The sequence below is a fragment of the Eleutherodactylus coqui genome, chromosome 10 (assembly GCF_035609145.1).
Source record: "Eleutherodactylus coqui strain aEleCoq1 chromosome 10, aEleCoq1.hap1, whole genome shotgun sequence".
Classification (NCBI taxonomy): domain Eukaryota; kingdom Metazoa; phylum Chordata; class Amphibia; order Anura; family Eleutherodactylidae; genus Eleutherodactylus; species Eleutherodactylus coqui.
In genome coordinates this window covers 5,858,480-5,883,088 of record NC_089846.1, presented here as the reverse complement: position 1 = coordinate 5,883,088, position 24,609 = coordinate 5,858,480, and the positions used below count along the sequence as shown (strand labels likewise).

At 47.5% G+C, this 24,609-nt stretch overlaps 1 protein-coding gene across 6 annotated transcripts in view; it reads left to right on the top strand.

Annotated features, from left to right (window-relative positions):
* Window positions 1-24,609, top strand: part of PNPLA7 (patatin like phospholipase domain containing 7) — a 170,537-nt gene that overhangs the window by 57,321 nt on the left and 88,607 nt on the right. For all 6 annotated transcript variants that reach the window (XM_066580080.1, XM_066580078.1, XM_066580079.1 and 3 more), the window contains 4 exons: window positions 11,535-11,612; window positions 14,533-14,738; window positions 22,363-22,494; window positions 24,413-24,536. In XM_066580080.1, the coding sequence (XP_066436177.1) occupies window positions 11,535-11,612; window positions 14,533-14,738; window positions 22,363-22,494; window positions 24,413-24,536 (540 nt within the window). The remainder of the gene's footprint in view (window positions 1-11,534; window positions 11,613-14,532; window positions 14,739-22,362; window positions 22,495-24,412; window positions 24,537-24,609) is intronic.

Here is a 24,609-nt window from a genome sequence, read left to right as displayed (position 1 = left end):
TTTGTCACCCATGTAAATCTGGCCATGCAGAGAACACTTTGCCGTGTCTGAGCAGTGCGCTAATATTTCCTTTTCTGTTAGCTTATTGAATATTGTGATAAGTGTAAGTGGAAACCACAGAGAATACAGTTATTGCACCCCAAACTGTAGCTTTATTAACAGAAACATAACTGTTATCCATCAGTTGTTACACTTCTACTTGATCTGGATGCTGGGAGGCCTCCTTGTACCCCTGGAGGAGTGTTGTACGCTCATTGCTGCCGGTGAGATGTAGTATATGGTACCCAGCGAACCCCTCCACCGTCAGACCTTAAATACGATGCACATAACAGAACGGTCAGTGAGTTCTCATCTCATCTCATGTATGAAGCTTTCCTGTAGAAGCGCCAAACTCCGTCCTACTAGGAGAGACGCGAGTCCAGAATACAACATGAGATGAAGCTGATTCTGTTTGACTATTTTTACACTGCGTTTGCTTGCATTCTATGTGACAAACCAATGTGAAGATGTATGAGCCTCTGTGATACCGTTCCCAGATACACTGGTGTGCAGGAGGCCTGATAGAAACACTCAAGGTAAAGACTTTAAAGGGAACCTGTGATCAGCTATGAGCACCATAACTGAGGTGCTTCTAGATGACCGGTAGTCCGGGGGTCTCCTACTCACCTGATCTGCTGCTGTGGCTGCGATGTTCCCGGTGAAGTCAGTGCACAGCACAGCAGATTGACTCTTCTTCAGAAGTCCATGCGCTCCCCTCCCATTCATCTCTACGACAGGTACAAATAGAACCACTTGCTTCTTGTCTTTAAGGTGCAGTGGGGTAGTTGACTCTTCTATTGGGTCCACAGTCTGGCTGAGCGTGAACGTGTTCCCCACAGGGATGGCAATCAGTCATAGCCAGATCCCTCTGATGGCAGCTCAACTCCCTCAACTCTAAAAACAAAACACTCCCCCTCCAACCCCCAAAAGGCAAATTTCTATTTCTTTCCCCCCATTTCGCTTCACTTCAAAAATTGCTTAATGTTTTTATAAACGTATAAATAAAAAGCCCTCTCTTGGCTACGCCGACAGAAGAATAAAAAGATGGAGGTGGGTGGGGAAAGCAAAAAAGGCCTGGACCTTAAGTGGTTAAGAATAAATGGATTGGGCACCTTCAGCTTGTCCTCCTCCTCTTGTAGCCCGATCATCTGGGAGGCCTTAGATGGTTGTCCAGCACCACTGAAAACTGCCACCCTACCGGCCCTCTTACACGGGACAACGACTGCACGAGCGCTGACGGCACCACTAAGGATCCCTGGGTGTTATGGGCTTCTTGCTCATTGCTTTACCTTGTATGCGACGCGCTGAGTGGGGAGCGTTTACACGGAACGAGAAGCCAGCGATAACCTCTTGCATGCGAACAGTGAGTTTTCTTTTTTCCCATTTACTCAGAATGATTATTGCTCAAGTTCGTTCATTTGAATGAATTTTGAGCGATAATCGTTACGTGTAAATGGGCCTTTGGAAGGTGCAGAAGACGGACTGTGTGTCCTGATTAATGAGCTTAGTTATCGCACCTTTTTAAGGCCGCTCCAGCAGACGGGTCGATATGCATTGTGAGAAGCCGTGTTTGGACATGATGTTTTTGATGATCTGTTTATCATCCATCCAGCAATCTCTTGTAGCCATGCGCTTGGACACGACCGTGTGAACCATCACCGCCCCTCAGCGGCCGCCTTCAGGACCACATTATATATTTCAGTGTTATCCGCAGCTACACTGTACTCCAGACACTTGTGAGGCACATACATATCTCACGGCTCTACATCACTGGATGCCCACATTGGGGCTCACAGTCTGCGTTCATCTGGTATGTGTAAATCCACGCAAACACGGAGAGAACATATAAACTACATGCAGGAAAGACACAGATCTCCCCCGTTATTGAAGAGCGGTACAACGGGCGGAATATCATGAGCAGCTAGGAAACAACTAGATGCCTCCGAGACGAGAAGCTGGATGGAACCCGGCTACAGAAACGGCCAGAAGCCTTTGTTTATAAGCAACACATGAGCTCCCGAGCAAGGCGGCGTTCTCACGTGTAAAGAAATGGGGAGAGAAGAGGGAAAAAAGGGAGTTCTGCTACCCGACTACAAACAGCGTAGATATATTTTCTATTTAACTTTACATGCCATTTTATTTTCTCTATTTTACTTGGATAATTAAACAGAATCTTCCGCGCTGCGTGTTCACAGGGACATTTTCTTTTTTGTTTGCCGTGTGCTTCCCAAGTGTCATTTCGGATAAGCAGTTTTCCCTCTTTTCTTTCATGTATCCATCCCCAAATTTACAAGTAAACAAAAAACTGCATGCAGAAGTTGTCCTTGGTTGGGATTTTACACCAGGACTCCAGCGCTGCAAGGCAGAAGTGCTAACCACTGAGCCTCTGTGCTGCTCCTCTTTTATCTGCTAGAGTTTCGTCTTTCTGTTCCTCTTAGACACAATGGCGCTGGAACTGGTCGTCCGCTGTTATACCATCCGTGCGGAGGAACGGCGAGTTGTGCGTTCGGACACGTTAGTTGGAGCTCCAGCGTTGTATTCAGCTGACTGTGCAGCCTGTTGGTCAGAACGATTCCTGACATCCTCCTCCGACCCCTTTCAGTGATGAGTTGTTTCCGTCCACAGGATCGCCTCTCGCTGGATGTTTTCCTCGATCGCGCCATTCTCCGTATACTCTCCATGCCACCGCACAAGAGAACCTCACGTGGTTGGCAGGGAGATCCTGGCTTTGGCTCATCTAGCACTGTTAGAAGTCGCTCCGATCGCTGGATTTTCCCATCTAATGTGGATTCACACAAACTGATCCACAGAAAACTTGTCACGTAATTTTATGCTGCATTCCGGGGTCACGGGGAGAATTACCGTATAGGGAGCGCCAATCGTGAGAGGGAGGGGTCTCTGATAAAGGGTCCGGTCAGTGTACCTCCATAATAACTTCTCTGGAGTCGCACCTGACATATAAGTGTGAGGATGTATTCAAGCTTCCTCACAGCCGGTCTCTTTAGAGGAGTACTTGCTGCCAGATACAAGATGCCTCCTTCTGCTGAGGAGTTACAAGTCACAACGTTGTGGTTTGTATGCATGTTAAGGACTGTATAAGAAGCCGCTGTGGCCCCTCTGGAGCTTCGGCATGATGGCTGTGGCTTCAGTCCCCGTAGTAGAGCCGGGTGCTGCATTGTGTTACATCTGTACCATAAGTCTATAATTATACAGCCGTACCATCCGCAATACCGCTGGAAGCCGTCTGCCAGCTCCCTTATCATAAGCCGTGCAGGCGGCTGCAGCGTCATTTAACCCTTTGGGATGCTGCTCATTGAAGAGCGTCCTGTTCTGCTGCCCTTAATTAGCACATTGAGCATTGTACTTATTAAACTAATTTATCCGGGGAGAACGCAGCCCGAGACGCATCATCATCCACCTCTGTAGTAATCCGACATGACACATTGGACTCCGCTGTTCGCTACAAGCGCACTATGCTGGCTTATTTCATGCTTTTTTGCAGCCTGGGCAGCTCTTCTGGATTGAAGCTGGTATTTGGCTCTTACTGCGAGTCGGCTGTAACCTTGTAATTCTGTAGCACAAGCTGCTCGTTCCATGTGTGGGGGTACCAGGCTACCAGGGGGACAGACGCAGCGCACTTGTGGAATCCTAGTGAAATGAATGGTTTTGTTCTGTGTGGGGAGCTAGAATCCTAGAATGGTAGAGTTGGAAGGGACCTCCGGGGGCATCGGGTCCTCCGGGGTCATCAGGACCTCTAGGGTCATCAGGTCCAACCGCCTGCTCAGTGCAGGATGAACATAATGGGACATGGCAAATAACGTAGCCTGCAAACTGACTCCATGTGCTCCGTAATATCCAGTGATGGTGACCGGCTGTTGGAAGAGCAGATTTATCACTTTGCTTTTGGGTTTTGATGTGGTGGCTCACCTGATATAATTCAAGGCATTTTATGTGCCATCCGTGAGTAACGCGAGCGACTTATCAACCTAATCGGCTAAAGTCACACAAGCATAGAAAAATGTGTCCGTGTTGCGTATGCAAAAACCATCTGTATGATGTCCGTCTACAACCCCAGTGTCCGCTTCTACTTCTGTCATCCATTTTTTACATCAGAGAAGAAATTTTTTAAATTTATTTTTGTCTTAAGTGCATTAAGTGCGGCCGGTACATGGCAGCAGCTCATATGCTGGCCATTCCTTTGTTTTTTTGTCCCTGTTGACTTGAATTGACACGAGTGAGTGCGATATCTGAGACACTCCAACCAATGTTGTATTTGTAAACCTTTTTTTATGCGTGTGCGATACATTGTGCAAGAAAATCGCATCGTGTTACATGGGAAAATCGTGTGTTTCAGTAGTAAAAATTAGAATTGGCGCTCACATAAAGATCACACCTATCAGCCGCGTAAAATCACTTTTGTGTAAATGCACCCTTAGATGGACAAGTGTCGTCCTGAAATCGCATCAGAATGATACAAGCTTAAAAAAAGGAACTAACTTTTAGAACTCTTTAAACTACTAGACTGAGTTACATGAAGACAAGTAGAGCACTGCGAAATATGTTGGCGCTACACAAATAAAGATTATTACATGGAGGCCGTTGGCAGGCTTCCAGCTGCCAGGACCCATTGGTACCTTTCAGTTGCACTACAGAGTGCTGATGAGTGACATCTGCTTATATGCTGCAGTTGCTATTGATTGTGACCTGTAAGGGTTAGACTACTGTTCATGGCTGTTGGAGTAGGAGCCTGGCTGTCGGTAGTCGGCTAAGCCACTGTCTTGAAGTGATGTATGTGTGTTTAAAGCTTGTTGGTAAGGTCTGTAAAAGGCGTATTGGCCGTCACTAAGGGGTTAAGTAGTGCAGACTCTTGTTTTCCCTCTGTAATGCAGCTCATCAGTATGGCTCGGTGGAGGGTAATTTTCATTACAGTCATTAGCAATCTAGTCCTGTGATAAGTGCGGCTATTATGCGCACTCATAGTCAAAACCAATCCCTCCCCTGGAGGAAGTCGTCCGAATGGAATTAAACTTTCTCTGTATGATTTTAACGATGATATAAATGATTACAACATCGGATACAGGATGTGATACGGGGGGCATGGAGGCTCTAGTACCCTGTTGTACCACCTCTAGCTTGGATACGAGATGTGATACGGGTGGCATGGAGGCTCTAGTACTCTGTTGTACCGCCCCTAGCTTGGATACAAGATGTGATACGGGAGGCATGGAGGCTCTAGTACCCTATTGTACCGCCTCTAGCTTGGATACAAGATGTGATACGTGTCAGCATGGAGGCTCTAGTACCCTGTTGTACCGCTTTTAGCTTTGATACAAGATGTGATATGGCGGGCGGGCATGGAGGTTCCAGTAGCCTGTTTTAACGCCTTTGGCCTGTAAACAAGATGAGATATAGGGGGGCATGGAGGTTCTAGTACCCTGTTGTACCACCTCTAGCTTGGATACAAGATGTGATACGGGCAGGCATGGAGGCTCTAGTACCCTGTTGTACCACCTCTAGCTTGGATACAAGATGTGATACGGGGAGGCATGGAGGCTCTAGTACCCTGCTGTACCGCCTCTAGCTTGGATACAACAGGCTTGGTCACTAAGTGGGTAAGAGGACACTAAACGTCTTTTTAGAGCATTACGATATAGACATTAAATAACCAGCAGGGTTGTTGATCCGCGTCTTGCAGTCAGGTAGGAACTTTCAAGCATTGATCCAGGGATTATTCTGACTGCTATGGAGTCGGGAAGGAATTTTTCCCCCAAAATGGGTCACATTGGCTTCTGCCTCATTGTTGTTTTTTTTTTCATTCCTCTGGATCAACAAGGGGGGTGGACACAGGCTGAACTAGATGGACGTTGTCTCCATTCAGCCGAACAGACTGTTACTATGAGAGGAACACATGTGGCTGCAGGATGTCCTGAACATATCACTGAACTGTCATTGTCCCTCGTACCGCCACTAGGGGGACTGCCTGTTGTATACGATGGCCCCCCCAGACCATCACACCAGCAGGGGGCAGTGTGGCACTCGACAGCAAAGGCAGGATGGAGGCACGAACAGGGCCATCGACCGCTCCCAAACTTAATCTGGATTCATCGCTGGATTCATCCCCTCCGTAGCATCCAATTTAATAGTTCACAACATCACTGCAAGCGGAGGTGACGGTGGGTGTCAAAAGCAGAACATGTAATGGGCGCCATGAGACCAAATGTCCTTCAACCAAGTGCCTGGAAATGGTTCCGACAGACACGGGTGTAATGATGGCGCCCCCTGTCTCTGGATGGAGGAAAATGAAACAGTTGGAGCTGCTGGTGCTTGTTGGACGATCTGAGGCTGGTCTTTGGGAGGTCCTGAACCCGGTCGCCTTGTGTGCCCCCATCCACTGGTCCCAACACCTCCTAACAGGTGGAGGTCCTTTGTGCTACTAGATTTGGATCCCTTTTACAGAGGACATTCAGCATATAGTGTTCTGGGATGTAATAGGCAGTGGAATTGGATATAACTTGGGTCTGTCTGTTTCTGAGCCATCAGAAAGTTCTATGGATTGTTGACTGCTTTATAGTTGTATTTTCAGAATGTAATTAAAGGGGTTTCATTTATAAACTAATGCTTACCCAGGTTCAGGATAGATCATCCATATTAGATCGGCAGGGGTCCATCACTTGGGACTGCTGCCAATTAGCTGCTCTTTAGCCTTGTGCTCTTATGCACTGAACTGATTTCTGCCGGAAGTAGACAGCTCCGTTACTACTGTAGTGGCCAGGCTTGTGGTTGCAGGCATAATTCCCATTGAAATGAACGAGAACTTGGCCTGCAATACCAAGCCTGGCCACTAAAGTGTGAATGGAGTCATTTACTTCCTGCAGAAATCGCCTCAGTGCATGAGAGCAATGACCCGGTGAACAGCTCTTCAATTGGGGTCCCAGGCGCTGAACGCTGCTAATTAGAGATGAGCGAACGTACTCGTAATGAGTACTTACGCACCCGAGTACCGCCATTTTCGAGTACTTCAGTACTCGCGCGTAAAGATTCGGGGGGCGCCGGGGGGCGGGGAGAGGCGCGGCGGTGCGGGGGGTAGCAGCGGGGAACAGGGGGGAGCCCTCTCTCTCTCCCCCCCCCCCCCCCCCCCCACTCCCCGCCGCAACCCCCCGCGCCGCCACGGCGCCCCCCGAATTTTTTTGCCCAAGTACGGAAGTACTCGAAAATCGCGGTATTCGGGCGAAAAAGGGGCGGGGCCGAGCACGTTCGCTCATCTCTACTGCTAATATACTACTGCTGACCCGTCCTGAGGATAGGCCATCAATAGTGTAAAACTGGACAACCCTTCTAATTTCTGAGTTAGTCTGGTGATTTTATAGTACCGACTCTGGATATCAAGTGTCTCTAACAGTGGCTGACCATCCATGACCGCTACATGGGTAATGATTGCAATGACCGACGTGCTAGTGGAAGCGGTGGCTGTGATTGACGTACATGGTAATTGGCTACAATAGGATAGGAGGAAGAGAGATAACGAGCCAAGACCTTTCTCAGCTCTTTACAGGGAACACATTGTTTTATCAAATCTCAAGAAGGTTTTTTTTTTTTCCCCTCCTTCTTTTTTACAGTTTGACCGACTTTCCTCTAACTTGTATGTTAACTTTTCACTGCGTCATCACATATCAAACTTAGCAGATTTGGCGAGTTTGATCTGTGTGTATGGGTGAGTGCCGACTCGCCCCTAAAAAGCAGATGTGGGTTATTGGAATTCCCAGAGGACGGAGGAGTCTGCTGGGGGCTTGTTCCCGGCTTGTCTGTAAACACTTGGAGTGTGGATATGTATTATGGGGGGTGGAGGTGGAATAGCTGTTGGAGGTTTATGGGCCACTTGACACAACATTTATTGACTCGGACTTCACGTTGGGTTTGGGGTCATTTTCACATCTCCTTATATTCTATGAGAAGTCACTTCGTACATCAAACAGTGCAGATTTGTAAAACTCGTGTCTTGGGGAGATAGAATTGGCAGACCATGTAAGTCACGTCGGGGGCCGTTCCATTATCTTCATAACAAGCCTCAGACAGACGCTCTACCATAATTAGAGCCAAAGCCCTGCTTTCTTTATTTGGGGACCTGGTAGCATAAACTTCACAAGTTTTCTAATTTGCAGCCCTGTTGTACGAGTACCGGGCGTCACTGAGGGCTGAGATTGTACATAGGTAAGTTACTTTGTGCCATCTGCCCTACCAAACTTAATGAAACTCTGAGCTGGTCAGGTTGGTAGCTGTGATGATTGGGCAGTGAATGGCTCAGTATGTATTCCGCCATGTGAGCAGCGCCTCGCCCACCGCCACGTCTTGTAGTCAACCAAAATAAGATATTACTAAAGATGTTGACTTTTCTGTTCCTTAAGAGTCCCCTTAGTCACCTCTCTGTATAATAGCAGTAACGCCAGCTTGTGGCCATAACAGAGAACGGTCCTCTATCCTGCTCTGCATGGCCAGGCCCCTGATGTTACTCTTGTGATGCCGCCATCACTCGGCTTTCATGTAATTGGCTTTCTGCTGATAGAAATGAAGTTTCCTCCTTGACCCTCCATTTTTAGATCCTTGGTCTTTTTGTCTCCGCTGTTTCCTTTCTCAGTAACCCCGGGAGTTAACATCATCTGACAGGAGCGCAGGAATTACTGCCCATCCGTTCCCGAATAACTCCGTAATTATCCCGCTTATGAAATGAATCATGAAACGGATCCCTGATCTGAACTGAAATTGCCTCCAATAATTACAGTTCCTTGCTGGATAATTACGTTAAGACAACACATCCCTTCAGCTCTCTCCCTGCGGCGGCCTCCCACATATACATCGCTGGGACGTTTCCGTTGTCAGTGCGAGGCAGCAGTACTGATTATCTCCTAAATATACTTGCATTCTCAGCCCTGTGGTGCCTCCTTTCTGTCCCATTCTAATTTGCGTGTCTCATGTATCTTGCATGATTCAGGATTTCTGTGGATTGAGAAGATTCTCCCCACACGATGCCGGGTAATAGAATGCCGACCGTAGAACAATGTCTGCATCTCTAAAAAGGAGTGCCCATAACGAAAGAGATTCCCTTGTAAATCTCCTGTTATCAGGATGGTCAGACTGATGGAAAATTGTCTTCAGGGTATGTTCACACATGGCACAATCTGGACTACAGCCCATTTACACGGGAGCGATGATCGCTCAAACGGCAGTCTGACTGACAGCTTTGAACGATCATTTTGCATAAACTATTAACTAGCTACTCAGCAGCTTATTAGCGTGCAAATGAAGCGTTTAACTGAATTCAGTTAATAGCCGAGGGCTCTTATCTGCTTTCAGCTTCTTTGTTCTCCAATGGGAAACAATGCTATCAGCACTACCCGCGGAGAACTCAGCGTGCGGCCCTGATAGGATCGTACAACGCTTTTTAGGTTGACCTGAATTTAACAATCAGCTAGCAGTGCTCGAAAAGAGCACGATGGACGCGCATTTAGGCTGCCTGTCCACGGGCGTTGCGGTGCCCGTGAGCAGGAGCCAGCAGACGGATCTCCGCGGTGAGCCTATGATTACCCACTTGTGGGGGGGGGGGGGCTGTGCTTTCCATAGCAATGCTATGGAAACCGTGCATTGTGTTCCCCGCAGCCAGATTATCGCCGCGGGGAACGCAATCCAAAAACGCCCCTGGACAGGCAGCCTTAGGCACAACGATTAACGTCTAAACGATCGCTTTTTTGCAGGGTTTTTTGGGGTGTTTTGTTATTTTTATTTTTTTTTTTTTAGCGATCATCACGCCATGTAAATGGGCCTTTAGTGATGCAGATTTCATCCACTTATACGCTGCCCATCTGATGCATTGGTTTCCAGTGCATCAGTTCAGATGGGCGTATTTCCACAGCGTAAAAACAAACATCCAGCCAGCAAACGGAGTGCATACTGTGCGCCTTCCAGTTGGGCGTTTTTACACTGGCCGGAAAAGATAGTTCAGGAACTATTTTTTGGCCGTAATACGGCGGCGGTTCCCATAGACTCCTAATGGGGGCCTGTGGGAGGTGGGAGAGAGTTTAGAAGCGTGTCTGCTAAACTCCTGCCCCCTCCCATTGCTGACAGCCGACGGGATGGGAGCTTAGCACACTAGCTCTCGCCCCCTTTCCTTGCCAAGAGCCGGTGAGTGGGCGGAAAGGGGAAGGCAGTTTAGCAGAGCTTAAATTGTCTGTCCCCGCCCGACTGTATTCTGGGTGCGGCGTATAATCGCCACACCCAGCCATCTGAACGGGCGTTAAAAAAGGGAGTTTTAACGACCGTTCACACAGTTTTCGGCCGCGCTGTGGCCATGACATGGCCGTCCGAAAATCGCCTGCACTCGTGTGAAAGAGCCCTAAAATTGTAAAGACTGATTATCCCGCCATCTACCGTTCACCAACAGGAAACATTTGGCGCATTATGAAATGAAAAAACGACCCAGAACTGAGAAGCAGCTAGAATGTCCCATCAGACAAGAATGGGGCAACATTCCTCTCCAAGAACACCAGCAATTGGTCCGCTCTCTTCCCAGGAGAGGCGATGCTACACAATGCAGACACGGCCTAGCCACAACTTATGTGGGATGTGTTGCTGCCATCAATTTCTAAATTAGCTTTTTTTTTTTTAAAGATGAAATGGGAAAAACCGTCTCCCTTTCACCTTCTCATATGTTCTATTGGGAATAATATACAGCTAATTAATACATTTGAGAACCTTGCTATTAGAAGTGGAAAGAAAGAACAAAGATAACAGAATCATAAGGAATGATTTTGTTGTCATTTCTACGTGACGGCATCGTCCTAACAGTGAGGTTTGGAGGAGGTTCTGTTATGGTGGGGGGGTGTTAGGGCCATTGGTTATAGTGAAGTCTATCCTCACGGACAATGAGTACAGAGACATCCCGGACAATGTGGCATCACCTCCCCTGTGGTAATACTCTGGTGCTGCTCCATGTCTCCACCAACATGACGAGCGCCATGTCATACGGCACGCAGGGTGGGGAGCAGAACGTCTGCAGACTTCATTGTTGGCCTGAAGTCCCGATCTCAATCCCATTCAGCGGGATGAGCTAGAATACCGTATATGTGCGCCCAACACACCCATCCTACCCCCATCACTATCTGAAGCTCCTCCAGGAATGGAGACAAATCCCTGCACACATCTATGGGGATCTGGTGGGAAGCGTCCGCGGAGGGGGGCTGCAGTCATGGAAGCCAAAGGCGGCCACACCGGATGGGAAAATGGGAATAAAATCCAATTTTTTCCTGTTCTACGTGCGCCCTAATGCTTCTGTCAACATATTGTATTTGTTCATGGCAGCTTGAAGTTTGCACCAGGTAAGTCTTTGTTTCGGTCACGTGACCTACGTGGAGTTGTCCTCTTGCTGTGGCTTTAGAGTAAAATAAAAAGCTTTTCTTCATGGTACACACCAGACTTATTAGATCTTTGTCTCTCCCTCTCTTCAGGCTCCATCACTGTTGAATGGCCGAGTGACCCTCCACCAAGTCAAGGGTGGCACAGTCCTGTCCAGACAAGGTGACCAGGTGAGTCACGGCTGCGTCTGCCTCAGTCGAGTCTTCCATGGTGTCCTATATGAAGCAAACACCAAGTCTTGTTCTATTCCTGAATGCTGTAATTGAACACTTTAGCCATGAACTTTAAGTAATTGGCGTTAATATCTAGTTATCGCTCGTCTGCACAGTTGAGATCTTTCCATGTGTCTGCAGTGACGGCAGTACCAAGATGTGAAGCCTAAATTGGGCTATTTATGGACACTGACGTCCCGTTCGCATGGCTGTGATTTTACCAAGCTTATTGTACATTGTACTCAGGCCAGAGCCGCGCTGGCCTGTTCAGACTAGATTTGTGCATCTGTAATACGAATGTCCCGGCCGGACCGAGAGCATCTTGATCTGAACAGAATGGGAATCTGTCATGCTTGAAGATTTGGGTCAGGATTCCTGCGGTCAGCCCGGGACACTCATCCGTATTACAGATGAATATATGCAGCAAGGATCTACTCGTGTGTCTCCGGCCTCATGCAAACAATCTGCAGTAATTGGTACAATCCTGGTGTTACCAAAACTGCCTGTTACGAAAATCCAGTGAGGAAAGCGCCTCAGAGATAGAATGTAGGGAACGAACACCAGGTTAACTTTCAGCTGCGGACGGGATTTATTTGTTGTGCTGCCATGGGGTACCGCAGCCTCCTATATATTGTGGTTGACTGTGCCGCTGTTCAGCCACTCGCTGCATCGCTCAATGAACCAATCACAGCCATTCAATGCAGTAGCTGTGATTTGTTTCGTCGATCGCTGCAGTGATTGGCTGAGCTACAGTGCTCAAGAACCAGTCATAGCCTGCGCTTCCTGGAGGCGGGGTTTTTGAAACCCCTGACCAGGAAGCACTGGCTGCAGACCTGCTGAGGAGGAGTGCGGCGGAGCGGACAGCGCGTGTTAGGGGATCTATAGCGGGAGGGGGGGTTTGTCTTATTTTTGGGGTAAAGCTTAGTTTCACCCTCCCACCCACCACCTAGAAAATCCTGGTAGAAGAGCGCTACAAAGTTGCGATATCGCCCCGAGAAACCGCAGCGATGTTGCCCAGAACACAGCTGCGATCTTCTTGCGGCGATATCGCTGTCGCCCGTTTAAACGAGGCCTGAAGGAGGCGCGGATCCATTCCATAGCCCTGAAAAGAGCGGAGTGCGCCGGCTAGAGATTTCACTGATGCCATGTGCTGTTCTATCACCTTCTGGCTTGTACATCCCCCAACGCCTCATTATAGTCCATATACCACATCTTACATAATGTCTCTGTGCAGATGCGAGGGCTCGGAGCCGGCTGCGTTGTCTGTCTTTGCCGTGAAGGACAGAACAATGCGCAGCAGGGCGCCATCTTTGATTTGGGCCTCTTCTCAACTTCACAAAGATCTAATGCATTTTTTTTAATTGGGCTTTTACATGACGCTCTTCAGTGTCGGCAGCGGTGAGCCCCATCCCCAGCGTCTCCTCCTGATAAGGTCAATGATACTTGTAAAAGTGTCTGTATATGTACAATGCAGCCTGACCGCAGGAAGCCGCCACTGTGCAGACTTCTATGCAAAACCGCATCCCACCCCTCCTCGTATGTACAGTGCCACTCCTTATCTACCGATGCCGTGTAAGAAGTCACGCAGGAACATCAAGGGCCGCGCATGATAAATCCCCATAGCCTATATTGGTTGTACGGAGCGCCAACATAGAACATGCTGCAAGATATATGCGTGGGAAAGCGCAGGTATGAGTGGTCCAATATAAATCAATGGGCTGTGTGTGTGAAATACACGGGTGATATGCAGCACCCCCCCTCTCCATACGCCTGTCTGAGCGAACCCTGAATGTGGCCGAGAAACATACAAACTGTTAGATCTACAAAAGAAAATCTAGTGATCTAGTTTCCCTTCTTGGCCCCTTTTTGTATATTCGAACCACATTGGCAATGCGCCAATCTAGTGGTACAACCCCGGTCTCAATAGTGTCCATAAATATAAGAAACAGCGGTCTGTCTATCACATCACTTAGTTCCCTTAGAACCCTTGGGTGTATTCCATCTGGGCCCGGCGATTTGTCGGAGGCAACGGTGGGTGTCAAAGGCCGTACATGTAATGGGGGCTGCGAGACCAAATGTCCTTCAGCCAAGCACCTGGAAATGGTTCCAACAGACACAGGGGTGTAATGATGGCGCCCCCCTGTCTATGGATGGTGAACAACAGAACAGATGGAGCTGCTGGTGCTTGTCGGACGATTAGACACTCCTCTCCACTGGTGGTCTGTAGGGGGCGTCCTGAGCCCAGTCACCTTGTGTGCCCTCACACATCCACTGGTCCCAACACCTCCTAACAGTCTGGTCAGAACGGCCGGTGGGGGACAATGCATGGATGCGACCATCCAGCTTCTCGCATCCCAATAATGCGCCCCCCTCTGGTAACGGGGTGAAATCTCTTCTCAGCGTCGTACAGGTGTCTAGTGGCCAACAAGCTCTACAAGCGGAAGAAGAGGTCACTGCACACAAGGAGCCTCCGAGAGCCTCTTATAGGCCAAGAGGGGAACTACTTATAGGGCCTCCGGTGACAAGACCGTCCATCTAATCACAACTCTCATCATTTACACATCTGCCAGAGATGGAACCGCAGGACGGGGTCTGCAGCAAAACAGCAACTTCTTCTGGAGCCGGATTGTTTTTGGCAATGAGTGTACTTCCAGTAAATATATGCTGTATAGAGGTGTTGCATTGATGTGTTTTGAAGCACACTGTTGCTATGTGATTTTTTTTTAAAGATCTTTTTGGCATTAGTTGTGTTTTTATATCAGTGTGTATTGATTGGTGTGAATTAATGTGCTGTGCCTAACAGCAGGGGGCATGGAAATAGAAGAACATGGAAATACTCAGATGTTATATAAACCCTTTATCATTCTTCCTCCTTTAGGATGTCAATATCCGGTTCGTTATCTCTGGACTCCTCCATGTTTACCAGAGGAAGATTGACCGCGAGGAAGAGACCTGCCTGTTCATCACCCATCCAGGGGAGCTGGTCGGGCAGCTGGCTGTGCTGACTGGAGAGCCGCTCATCTTCACCATCAAAGCTAATCGGGACTGCACTTTCCTGTCAATTTCCAAGTGCCATTTCTACGAGTAAGTGACCTTTTGTCCTGCGCCTTAAGAAATAGTTCATAAAGTTTTTACTTATTGTAGTAAAAACGAGTTTACAAGGGCAGTATAGGTCCAGGTATAGACTTCAAGAGACTTTACTGTGTGGACCGTAAAGCTAATAGTATAAAAATATAGCTTTTATTAAGAGTAACTAAAAGAGAACGAAGAACAAAACAAACACTTAATAAATCGTATAAAACGATGATAACGTTTGCCACATATATATGAAGACCAAACTAGGTTAGAGTCGAGCAGTGCGGCTGAACCCGCCGAGTCAAAAGTGAAACACTAAGACTCGACCTGTGGAAATTATTGGTCATCGGACATAACTGGAATAGTCAGTCCTATTAATCATGTATCATATAAATTAGAATTGAATTAACACGCATTAAGCGTTATCTAGCGTTACCCTAAAGTTTTTACTTATTGTAGTAAGAGTATTCATGACTGCTGTTCTTACCAGAGCTATGATTAATATCGACCGACCTGTAACCCAACAGATCCCATTGACTAATAATTGGGTCCATCAGGGTTGTGGTGTTTGCTACAACCACGTGGTTAGTGTAGCCATATACTAGTGAAACCTCTCCAACCCCCCCCCCCCCCCCCCCGAGCTGCCCCAGACATTCCCTAGCATCCTGTGTTTATCGTCTCTCCTATGGAGGACCATTCTTCTTGAATGCAATTTTTTTCCTGTTCATTTATCTTCGTAGTGAAACCTGATTGAGACAAAGATTCATTGTGAACATCAATTATATCTTCCCCTAATATATTGTTATAAAACTGTAAGGTTCTGATAAATCTGCTGGTCTGTGCTATTAACACCAGAGTCACCCAAGCTTTCACAATCTGTAAGGCCTTGGGCTGCCCATAGCTTCCATAGAGAAACACTGAGGTTCACAATTCTGCTGTTCTGCTATTCCCACTTTCAAAAAAATCAGTATATTTAATTTGTTTTTTTCCGTGATGTGTATATCTGAGCGAATTGTTTATTGAGTTTATATTACGGAACCAGTATTGGGCTTTGATCTTGTCGATAATAGGGCGATTGAACCTTTGTTGCCGCAGCTGTAATCCCATAAAGCAGTATCCTCAGACGGTCCTCATCCAATTGGGACTCTTACAGTCAACAACCTCTGTCTGCCTTCAGAATTGGGCTCTTGCATCTCCTGAAGAGCTGCCATGTTGGCGGTGAAACTAGTCGAGCCAGAAGAGCTTAAATTTCATAGTTGGTAGAATCACCAACTGAGTCAATGCTATTCGAACCATGCTCGTAGTCCGCTGCACGGACACATGGTCTAGATTGGGTTACTCTATCTAAACCCAATGTACAGGGTCATCCTCTTATGACCCGACTCCAGAGCGTTCCTCTCCTAGATTTTGGTCTGAGTTTTGTTACTGGGGTGCTGAAGCCCGTATATATGTGCATGGGCATCACGTCACAGTTGTCCAGCCCTGGTGGGAGTGTTTTTAAGGATTATCTAATAAACGTTATCTACGAGATTTTAAAAAAATTCCAGTCTTGGAAGGACCTTTTACAGATTCAGCAGATACCAATTTTAAGATTGTGGTTTTCTTATTTTCTATAGGTTTTTAGATGCGATGACTTGCAAGTGTTGGCAGTTTTTTTGGGTGGGGGTTACGCAACTTTTTAAGATTTGTTATTTTTATAATTTGAACTTTTTATTTTACCTATTTTTATTAGTAGACACAGGGGACTTGAACTTGCGATTGTTTGATTGCTTAAACATCATAATACAATACAATAGTATTCCGTTATGCTATATTCTAACAGGCTGCCTATTAAAGACGTACCACAGGCACATCTTTATAGGCGAATAATCTTGGCAACCATGTGGGCCTTTAGAAGCCCCCAGACTGCCATGACAACCAGATGGCACCCCTGCCATCTCCTTGCAGCGGAGCTGTTTGGTACATTTAATGTTGCTGTCAGAACGGACAGCAGCGTTTCAAAGGTTAACAGCCACTATTAGAATTATATCTGATCCTGGCTGTTGCCAGCAGGTATCCGCTATCAAAGACAGCTAATACCCGCCATGTATACACATGCAGTGGATGATTATATATGTGCTAACTGCATAGAGCGTGTGGAGTTAGGACCTATACAGCTGTATGTGTGCCACGAAGGGGCTATAGGGGTTGTTAAGGACTTCCCTTTAGTGACCTACCCTCACGATTCTTTGCCAAAAGTTCATCAGTGGGGTCCATAATTCAGGCAGAGCTACCATTCAAGTCATTGCAATACAGACAGAACTTATCTGCTTCTAGCGCTGTCTGCACTGACTGCTCTGGCAATCAGCTGATCGGTGGGGATCCCGATTGGTGAATCCTAGCTGATAAGCTGTTGATGACCTATCCTGAGGGTAGGTCATCACTAGTAAAAGTCCTGGAAAACCCTTTTTATCCTGTAATATCAGAGAAAGACATCTAGTCCCTCTTAAACTCCTCTATGGATTTTGCCATCACCACGTCCTCAGGCAGAGAGTTCCACAGTCTCACCGCTCTTACCGTAAAGAACCCCCTTTTGTGTTGGTGATGAAACCTTCTTTCCTCTAGACGTAGCGGATGCCCTCCTACCAATATTTATTGGGCCTGCGGTATAATTCAGCCTGATGCTGCACCACAACAATTTTTGTGTGCGTTGCCACCAAAATGAGCCGATCGCCGGGTCTAAGTTTACTCCGTACCCTGAGGAGTGTTTTCAGCAGTGAAATAATTTTAAGGCGTCTTCACTAATCAGGACCAACGTGGCCTGCATTATTCATACGGAGGACGCAACGAGAAACTAGGCCATGTTAATACAAGGAACACGTTTATTTATAATGGGGCGCCAGGTGCATCTGCAATCAAGGACTGGCGCGGTTATATTATCGCACGGCTGCAATTACAGCAAACTAATGAAACCTGAGCGGAAGGAGAGTTATGGATGAGAAGCAGAAGTGAGAAGAACACCTTGCTTTCATCCTGATTTACAGTTGCCCAATACTTAGAATCTGCTCTGTGGTTTCTATGCTGGTGAATGCACTCTGTTGCTCCCTGTTATCAGCTGAGCGTTCTGTAGTCGGCTGACTGCACATTACATGTCGCAAAGAAATAACAAAACCCTTTTGAAGAAAAATCTTGATTTAAAAATGCCTTCTGTTTTGTGCATGCAACTCCTGTGCAGACCTTCTGTACTGTGTATGCAGCTCCTGTGCACGCCTTCTGTACTGTGCATGCAACTCCTGTGCACACCTTCTGTTTTGTGCATGCAACTCCTGTGCAGACCTTCTGTACTGTGTATGCAGCTCCTGTGCACACCTTCTCTTTTGTGTATGCAGCTCCTGTGCACACCTTCTCTTTTGTGTATGCAGCTCCTGTGCACGCCTTCTGTATTGTGCATGCAGCTCCTGTGCACGCCTTCTGTTTTGTGCATGCAGCTCCTGTGCACGCCTTCTGTTTTGTGCATGCAGCTCCTGTGCACGCCTTCTGTTTTGTGCATGCAGCTCCTGTGCATGCCTTCTGTTTTGTGCATGCAGCTCCTGTGCATGCCTTCTGTTTTGTGCATGCAGCTCCTGTGCAGACCTACTGTATTATGTATGCAGCTCTTGTGCACGCCTTCTGTCTTGTGCATGCAGCTCCTGTGCACGCCTTCTGTTTTGTGCATGCAGCTCCTGTGCACGCCTTCTGTTTTGTGCATGCAGCTCCTGTGCATGCCTTCTGTTTTGTGCATGCAGCTCCTGTGCAGACCTACTGTATTATGTATGCAGCTCCTGTGCACACCTTCTGTTTTGTGTATGCAGCTCTTGTGCACGCCTTCTGTCTTGTGCATGCAGCTCCTGTGCACGCTTCTGTTTTGTGCATGCAGCTCCTGTGCACGCCTTCTGTTTTGTGCATGCAGCTCCTGTGCATGCCTTCTGTTTTGTGCATGCAGCTCCTGTGCAGACCTACTGTATTATGTATGCAGCTCCTGTGCACACCTTCTGTTTTGTGTATGCAGCTCTTGTGCACGCCTTCTGTCTTGTGCATGCAGCTCCTGTGCACGCCTTCTGTTTTGTGCATGCAGCTCCTGTGCACGCCTTCTGTTTTGTGCATGCAGCTCCTGTGCATTGCCTTCTGTTTTGTGCATGCAGCTCCTGTGCAGACCTACTGTATTATGTATGCAGCTCTTGTGCACGCCTTCTGTCTTGTGCATGCAGCTCCTGTGCACGCCTTCTGTCTTGTGCATGCAGCTCCTGTGCACGCCTTCTGTCTTGTGCATGCAGCTCCTGTGCACGCCTTCTGTCTTGTGCATGCAGCTCCTGTGCACGCCTTCTGTCTTGTGCATGCAGCTCCTGTGCACGCCTTCTGTCTTGTGCATGCAGCTCCTGTGCACGCCTTCTGTCTTGTGCATGCAGCTCCTGTGCACGCCTTCTGTCTTGTGCATGCAGCTCCTGTGCACGCCTTCTGTCTTGTGCATGCAGCTCCTGTGCACGCCTTCTGTCTTGTGCATGCAGCTCCTGTGCACGCCTTCTGTCTTGTGCATGCAGCTCCTGTGCACGCCTTCTGTCTTGTGCATGCAGCTCCTGTGCACGCCGTTTGTCTTGTGCATGCAGCTCCTGTGCACGCGTTTGTCTTGTGCATGCAGCTCCTGTGCACGCCGTTTGTCTTGTGCATGCAGCTCCTGTGCACGCCGTTTGTCTTGTGCATGCAGCTCCTGTGCACGCCGTTTGTCTTGTGCATGCAGCTCCTGTGCACGCCGTTTGTCTTGTGCATGCAGCTCCTGTGCACGCCGTTTGTCTTGTGCATGCAGCTCCTGTGCACGCCTTCTGTCTTGTGCATGCAGCTCCTGTGCACGCCTTCTGTCTTGTGCATGCAGCTCCTGTGCAGACCTATTTGTCCACTGCTACTTGCTGATTTACTGATTTTGTATGTTGGCAACAAGTAGGAGGAAGATGTAAAGGGAATGTCTACACAGGACTTATATCATGCGGAGACACATAGCTTTGCACGGGAGCTGTGCGCACAAATTGGAAGCTTTACTAAATGCGCCGTTTGTGCCCAAAGTGTGTGGACGGTTTGCATCGTCTTTATTATTTTTTTTAGAAGTGGACGTGATTTGATGGTAAAGGGGTTTTGCTTGGGTTGCCGCCAGAGTGCACCAACATTCTGAGGCCAAGTCAGCCAGTAGGTGTAAAGCTACACAAGAGGCAGCATGTGTCTCATCCAGCATCATCACCCCGATAATTTGGCGCACTTCTAGGCTGCCTGGTGTGAAGCTCCTTTCACAGGACCAGTCGACATTGGTGCTTGTTTATCTGTCATTCGGACAGTATAGAAAACAATGATTCAACCCTCCCATACTATTTTTTGCTGTTGGCAGCACATCTCCCATGTATGCCATAGAAGTATACCTTTCTGTACAGGATTGGTTGGAGCTCTGAGCTCACACTTATTGGAGGTGTCACTTTGTCACAACTCCTTCCATGAGTTCTTGTTAGTCCCGATTTGCCAGTCTCCATCCTTCACCTCCTGCCCTTTTCCAGTCACATTGCAGTTAGAAGGCCATGATTACCATGATTAGATCAGAAGACAGAGCAGGCGTCATGGTGGTCTGCCCGTGATCACACGCACAGCTTTATAACCTGTTGGATCTACAAAGTTCTGGGCAGCGGTGCGATATCCTGGGGGAATATCCTGATGGCACACAGTGTTCTCTATATGCCGTGCTCTGTATTACCGTCCTAGCACAGTAGTCACCGTTCTGAATTACATTTAGTATCTGCTGTTGTATTATAAAGACATTCAGATACTAATTATATATGAAAGTGGAGTTTTTCTTTAACCCCTTCTCATCCTTAGGCTGCTTGCACACGGGCAGATTTGCATTGCGGAATCCGGAGCGGTCATTCTCCTCCGAAATTCTGCATCAAATATCGCCTATAGGATTTTTATGGAAAAGTGATGCTTTCTGCACACGAGTGCGAACCAACTGCGTTTTCCATTCGCGCTACATTTTTGCACGGATTCCACGCGGTTGGCTTCCATTGAAGTCAGTGGAAACTGTCCGATCCGTGGCCTGTCCACAGCTGAAAAGCAGGAGCTATGCGGACCATCCGCAGTACAGATGAAGAAAAAAAAAAGGGCAGGTATGAGCGCACGCCGACGCTGCCAGGGCCGGACCCGCCGTGTGCAGGCGGCATCATATATATTTAGTATTTTGGTATTTAGTCATACTTTTAGTTTGTCTTAAAGTGATCTGATCTCGGTCTGAAAAACTGCTAAACTCCCAGAACTTCAGTAGGAACGGACTGATATATATATATCTAGTGTATAATATGGCACTTCTCATGGTACAGCACTGGACCAGCAGTTCATCAGTCTGTTCCTACTGGTGTCAGACGAGATCTGTGGGTTATATACGGAGGACTAAGAGGGTTATTGTTTAGAGGAGTTTGTTTGTCAGAATTATTACATTGAACTATAACGGGAGGGGGGGGGGGATTACAATTTTGTATTACTTTTGCCCATTTTTCTTTGTTTGTGAGTTAATTCCTTTTATTTAAGGTTTAATACAATCATCTGCTATCTGGATAGGAAGTATGTCTGACTGCTACCACCAATCACAAGAACAGGTGTCCGGAGTCCCCCAGTTTAATGGAGCAGTGGTCACACATTCACGGTCTATAGGACTGATGGATGAGTACAGCACTAGTGTAGATGTGTCACCGCTTCGTTCAGACCGCCCTACTCCTGATCGGTAGGGGTCCCAGTGGTGAGACCCCCCACTACCCCAGTAGTCATACACGTATTTCCTGTTCTGTAGATGCTGATGAATGTTGTCCATTGGTCGGCCGCTGCAATGGATTCTGGTTTGGTTTTGTACTATATAAAAGCCCAATCTATGCCATAAATAATAAGTACCGAATAATTGTCTTCACCATTACAAAGCAGTTATTTTAACTTTCTCATTTAGGCACCAAACTCCTTGGTCACTGATGGGTTAAAGGTGTTCTTGGAGACTCCAATATTGATGGTCTTTCCTCAAGATGGCTCATCAGTATCAGATTGGTGGGGGTCTGCCGATCAGCTGTTTGAAGTGGCCTTGGTCCTCAGTAAGCGCCTTGGTCGCTTCAGTACTTACCAGGCACAGCGCCGTACACGATATGGTGGCTGCAACTTGAATAGAACTCCCCTGCTCTTAGGCCTTGTGACTGATATACATGACATCGCAGGCCTGAGAAGGACCCCCTGTGGTCACCTCCTCCAGTAGTTTATCAGTGCAGGTCCCAAGCAGGGGATTCACACCAACCTCATATTGATGTATCCTGAGGGCTGATAATGAATATTGAAGCCCCAGGAAACAAATGAATTCACCTTCCTGTGCTCCACAATGTCTGTCGGGGTCCATCATCTGCAAGTTTGCTGGAAGATCCACCCCCAGTGGACTTCTCGGCTCCGGAGTGGAGTTCTTTTCCTGTTACTGTATCCATTACATCCACAGATGGGTTCCAGGATGACTTCTCTTGTTCCTGGCGGAGTGACCTGTAAAGCAGCCCTTACGTGGACCTCCATTGTAAGTGAGACGATTAGAAATAAAGGCCTTTCCTCCATTCTGTCTCTGCAGGATCATGAGGGAGCAGCCCAGCGTGGTTCTGGGGGTCGCTCATACAGTTGTCAAGAGAATGTCGCCTTTCGTAAGACAGATTGATTTCGCTCTGGACTGGATGGAGGTGGAGGCTGGACGTGCCGTCTACAGGTGAGACTGTCAGTAGTGCAATGTGGAGTGGGACTAAAGAATGGGCAGAGCGCCCCCAAGGGGATCTGTGGAACGATTGGACCATAAGGTATTAATATAGTTACAGTAAGCTGTTGCTCCCGTCATCGTTGTCATTCTGCTATCAGTCATGTTTTATCATTTATCGCAGTGCGATTCACGCCTGTCTGCGCCTGGATAATCCTAGCCTCTGCTCCATAACTTGTCACCATGTGACTGTTTATGGAGACTCTAGTCGCCATCATTTTGCAGCCCTCGGGGTGCGTTCACACGAGCGACTTCATCATGTTGAAATGCACAAAACGTGCGCCAAAATATTTAAATGGGCATTTTGTTCTCTCGCAGCCGAGCTGCAAATTGGAGGAAATGCAGCATCAAGGATGCTGAAATCTCACCCATTGAGAAACATAAATGCATCGCTCGTCTCATGCAGGCACACGGTCATCTGAATATTAGATGATGGCAGAATAATGTGACTCGACTCCCTATATCCTTCTGTAGTCATACAGAGACGCATTGTAGCTGAATGGTGACCAACTTACTGTAATCACAAGAGGCCACATTGACCTCTTAGAGGCCCACAGAGGACTCACTATGTATTCTTCATGCGTGCTCGTGGTTTTAGTAGTGCAGCATCTCCCTCAGTACTCCGATGTCCTCCTCTCCTGCCCAACAATAGAGACCTACTCCACAGTTAGGACCGGCCCAATCTTCGAGCTCCAGACATGTCAGCCGCCGGCATCACAGCGCATCGCTAACAAACTGCCCAAATAAGTAGGACAATCACTTGTTAAAGAACAGGATTAAAAAAGATCCTTATGATTACAAAGAACTGGAATTTGCTTATATATTAATTTGAGAAGATATTTGGATGTCATAGAGGGGGATCCTCTCTGGACCAAAGTACCAACAGGCTTCAGCCCGGCCTCGTATTACACAACGACCATTCAACTCAATGACTTCTGTGCTATACTACATTATTCCTGTAGAGGTCGCTGCAGTCGAAATGTTTAACCGCCTGCTCTGTGTCCAGCGACTGAAACCTCAGCGACTGCTGTGCTGGCTTCACCCTTTAGAATGGGTTGTCATAGTAAGACAAGACCTTCAGAGGGAAAACGTCATTGAAAAATGATTGCTAGATGACTCTATTATTTAACTTATTATCAAGTTTTTATGTTAAACGTATTTTAAAAGAATTTTTTTTTAGTGTCAAGACCTGTATTCATAAAAACCCCCATAAAATTCATCAGTTTCCACATCGACCTCTAAGCCTCATGATCATCTGATGCTGCTTGTTCTGTAGAGCTCTCTGCTGAGCAGTCATCTCATTATCCTAGGAGTCACCATTCACAATAAGGCATTGTCCCCGCTCACCCCCTTCCATCTACAGGTCACAGAGCAAGCCCACAACCCTCTCCCATAGACGTCTGTATGTCATGGTCACCCCTCCCCCCCAAGGGTCACAGAGCATACTCACAAACCTCTCCCATGGAAGTCAACGGCTCTCTCCTTGTGTATTGTGCAAAGTATATCTTTCAATATTACTAACTACAGTTCAGACAAGATGGCCACCCCCATGACAACAGTCGTGGAGAGGCGCCATTGCATGCTGAGCTAAACCGTTACCAAAGCAACAGTTGGACCCACAGCAAGTATCATAAACCGGTCCTATTCCAATTATTAGGACCCTGCACCATAATCGCTGGCTGTGGCAACTGTCCCACTCAGCGTGCAGCGGCGTCACTCCACACTTGGTGTCTTGCTGGGCTGAAGAATAGGCCTCACTGCTTTTATGCCCCATTGGTGTAAGTATGACCTGCTAGTAAGACAGTCTGCTGACTAACGGCAGCTTTAAGGCACCTTTTCACATCTCATTCAAGTGAATTTCTTTTCTCCCCAGACAAGGTGATAAATCTGACTGCACCTACATTGTTCTCAATGGACGGCTGCGGTCGGTTATTAGGAAGGATGATGGAAAGAAGCAGCTGACAGGAGAATACGGCCGAGGAGATCTCATTGGAGTGGTAAGACATGGCGGCGTTTCTCTTACAGCTCTGAAGATGCTTCACATTTAGCTTTCTTCTATGCAGAAATACA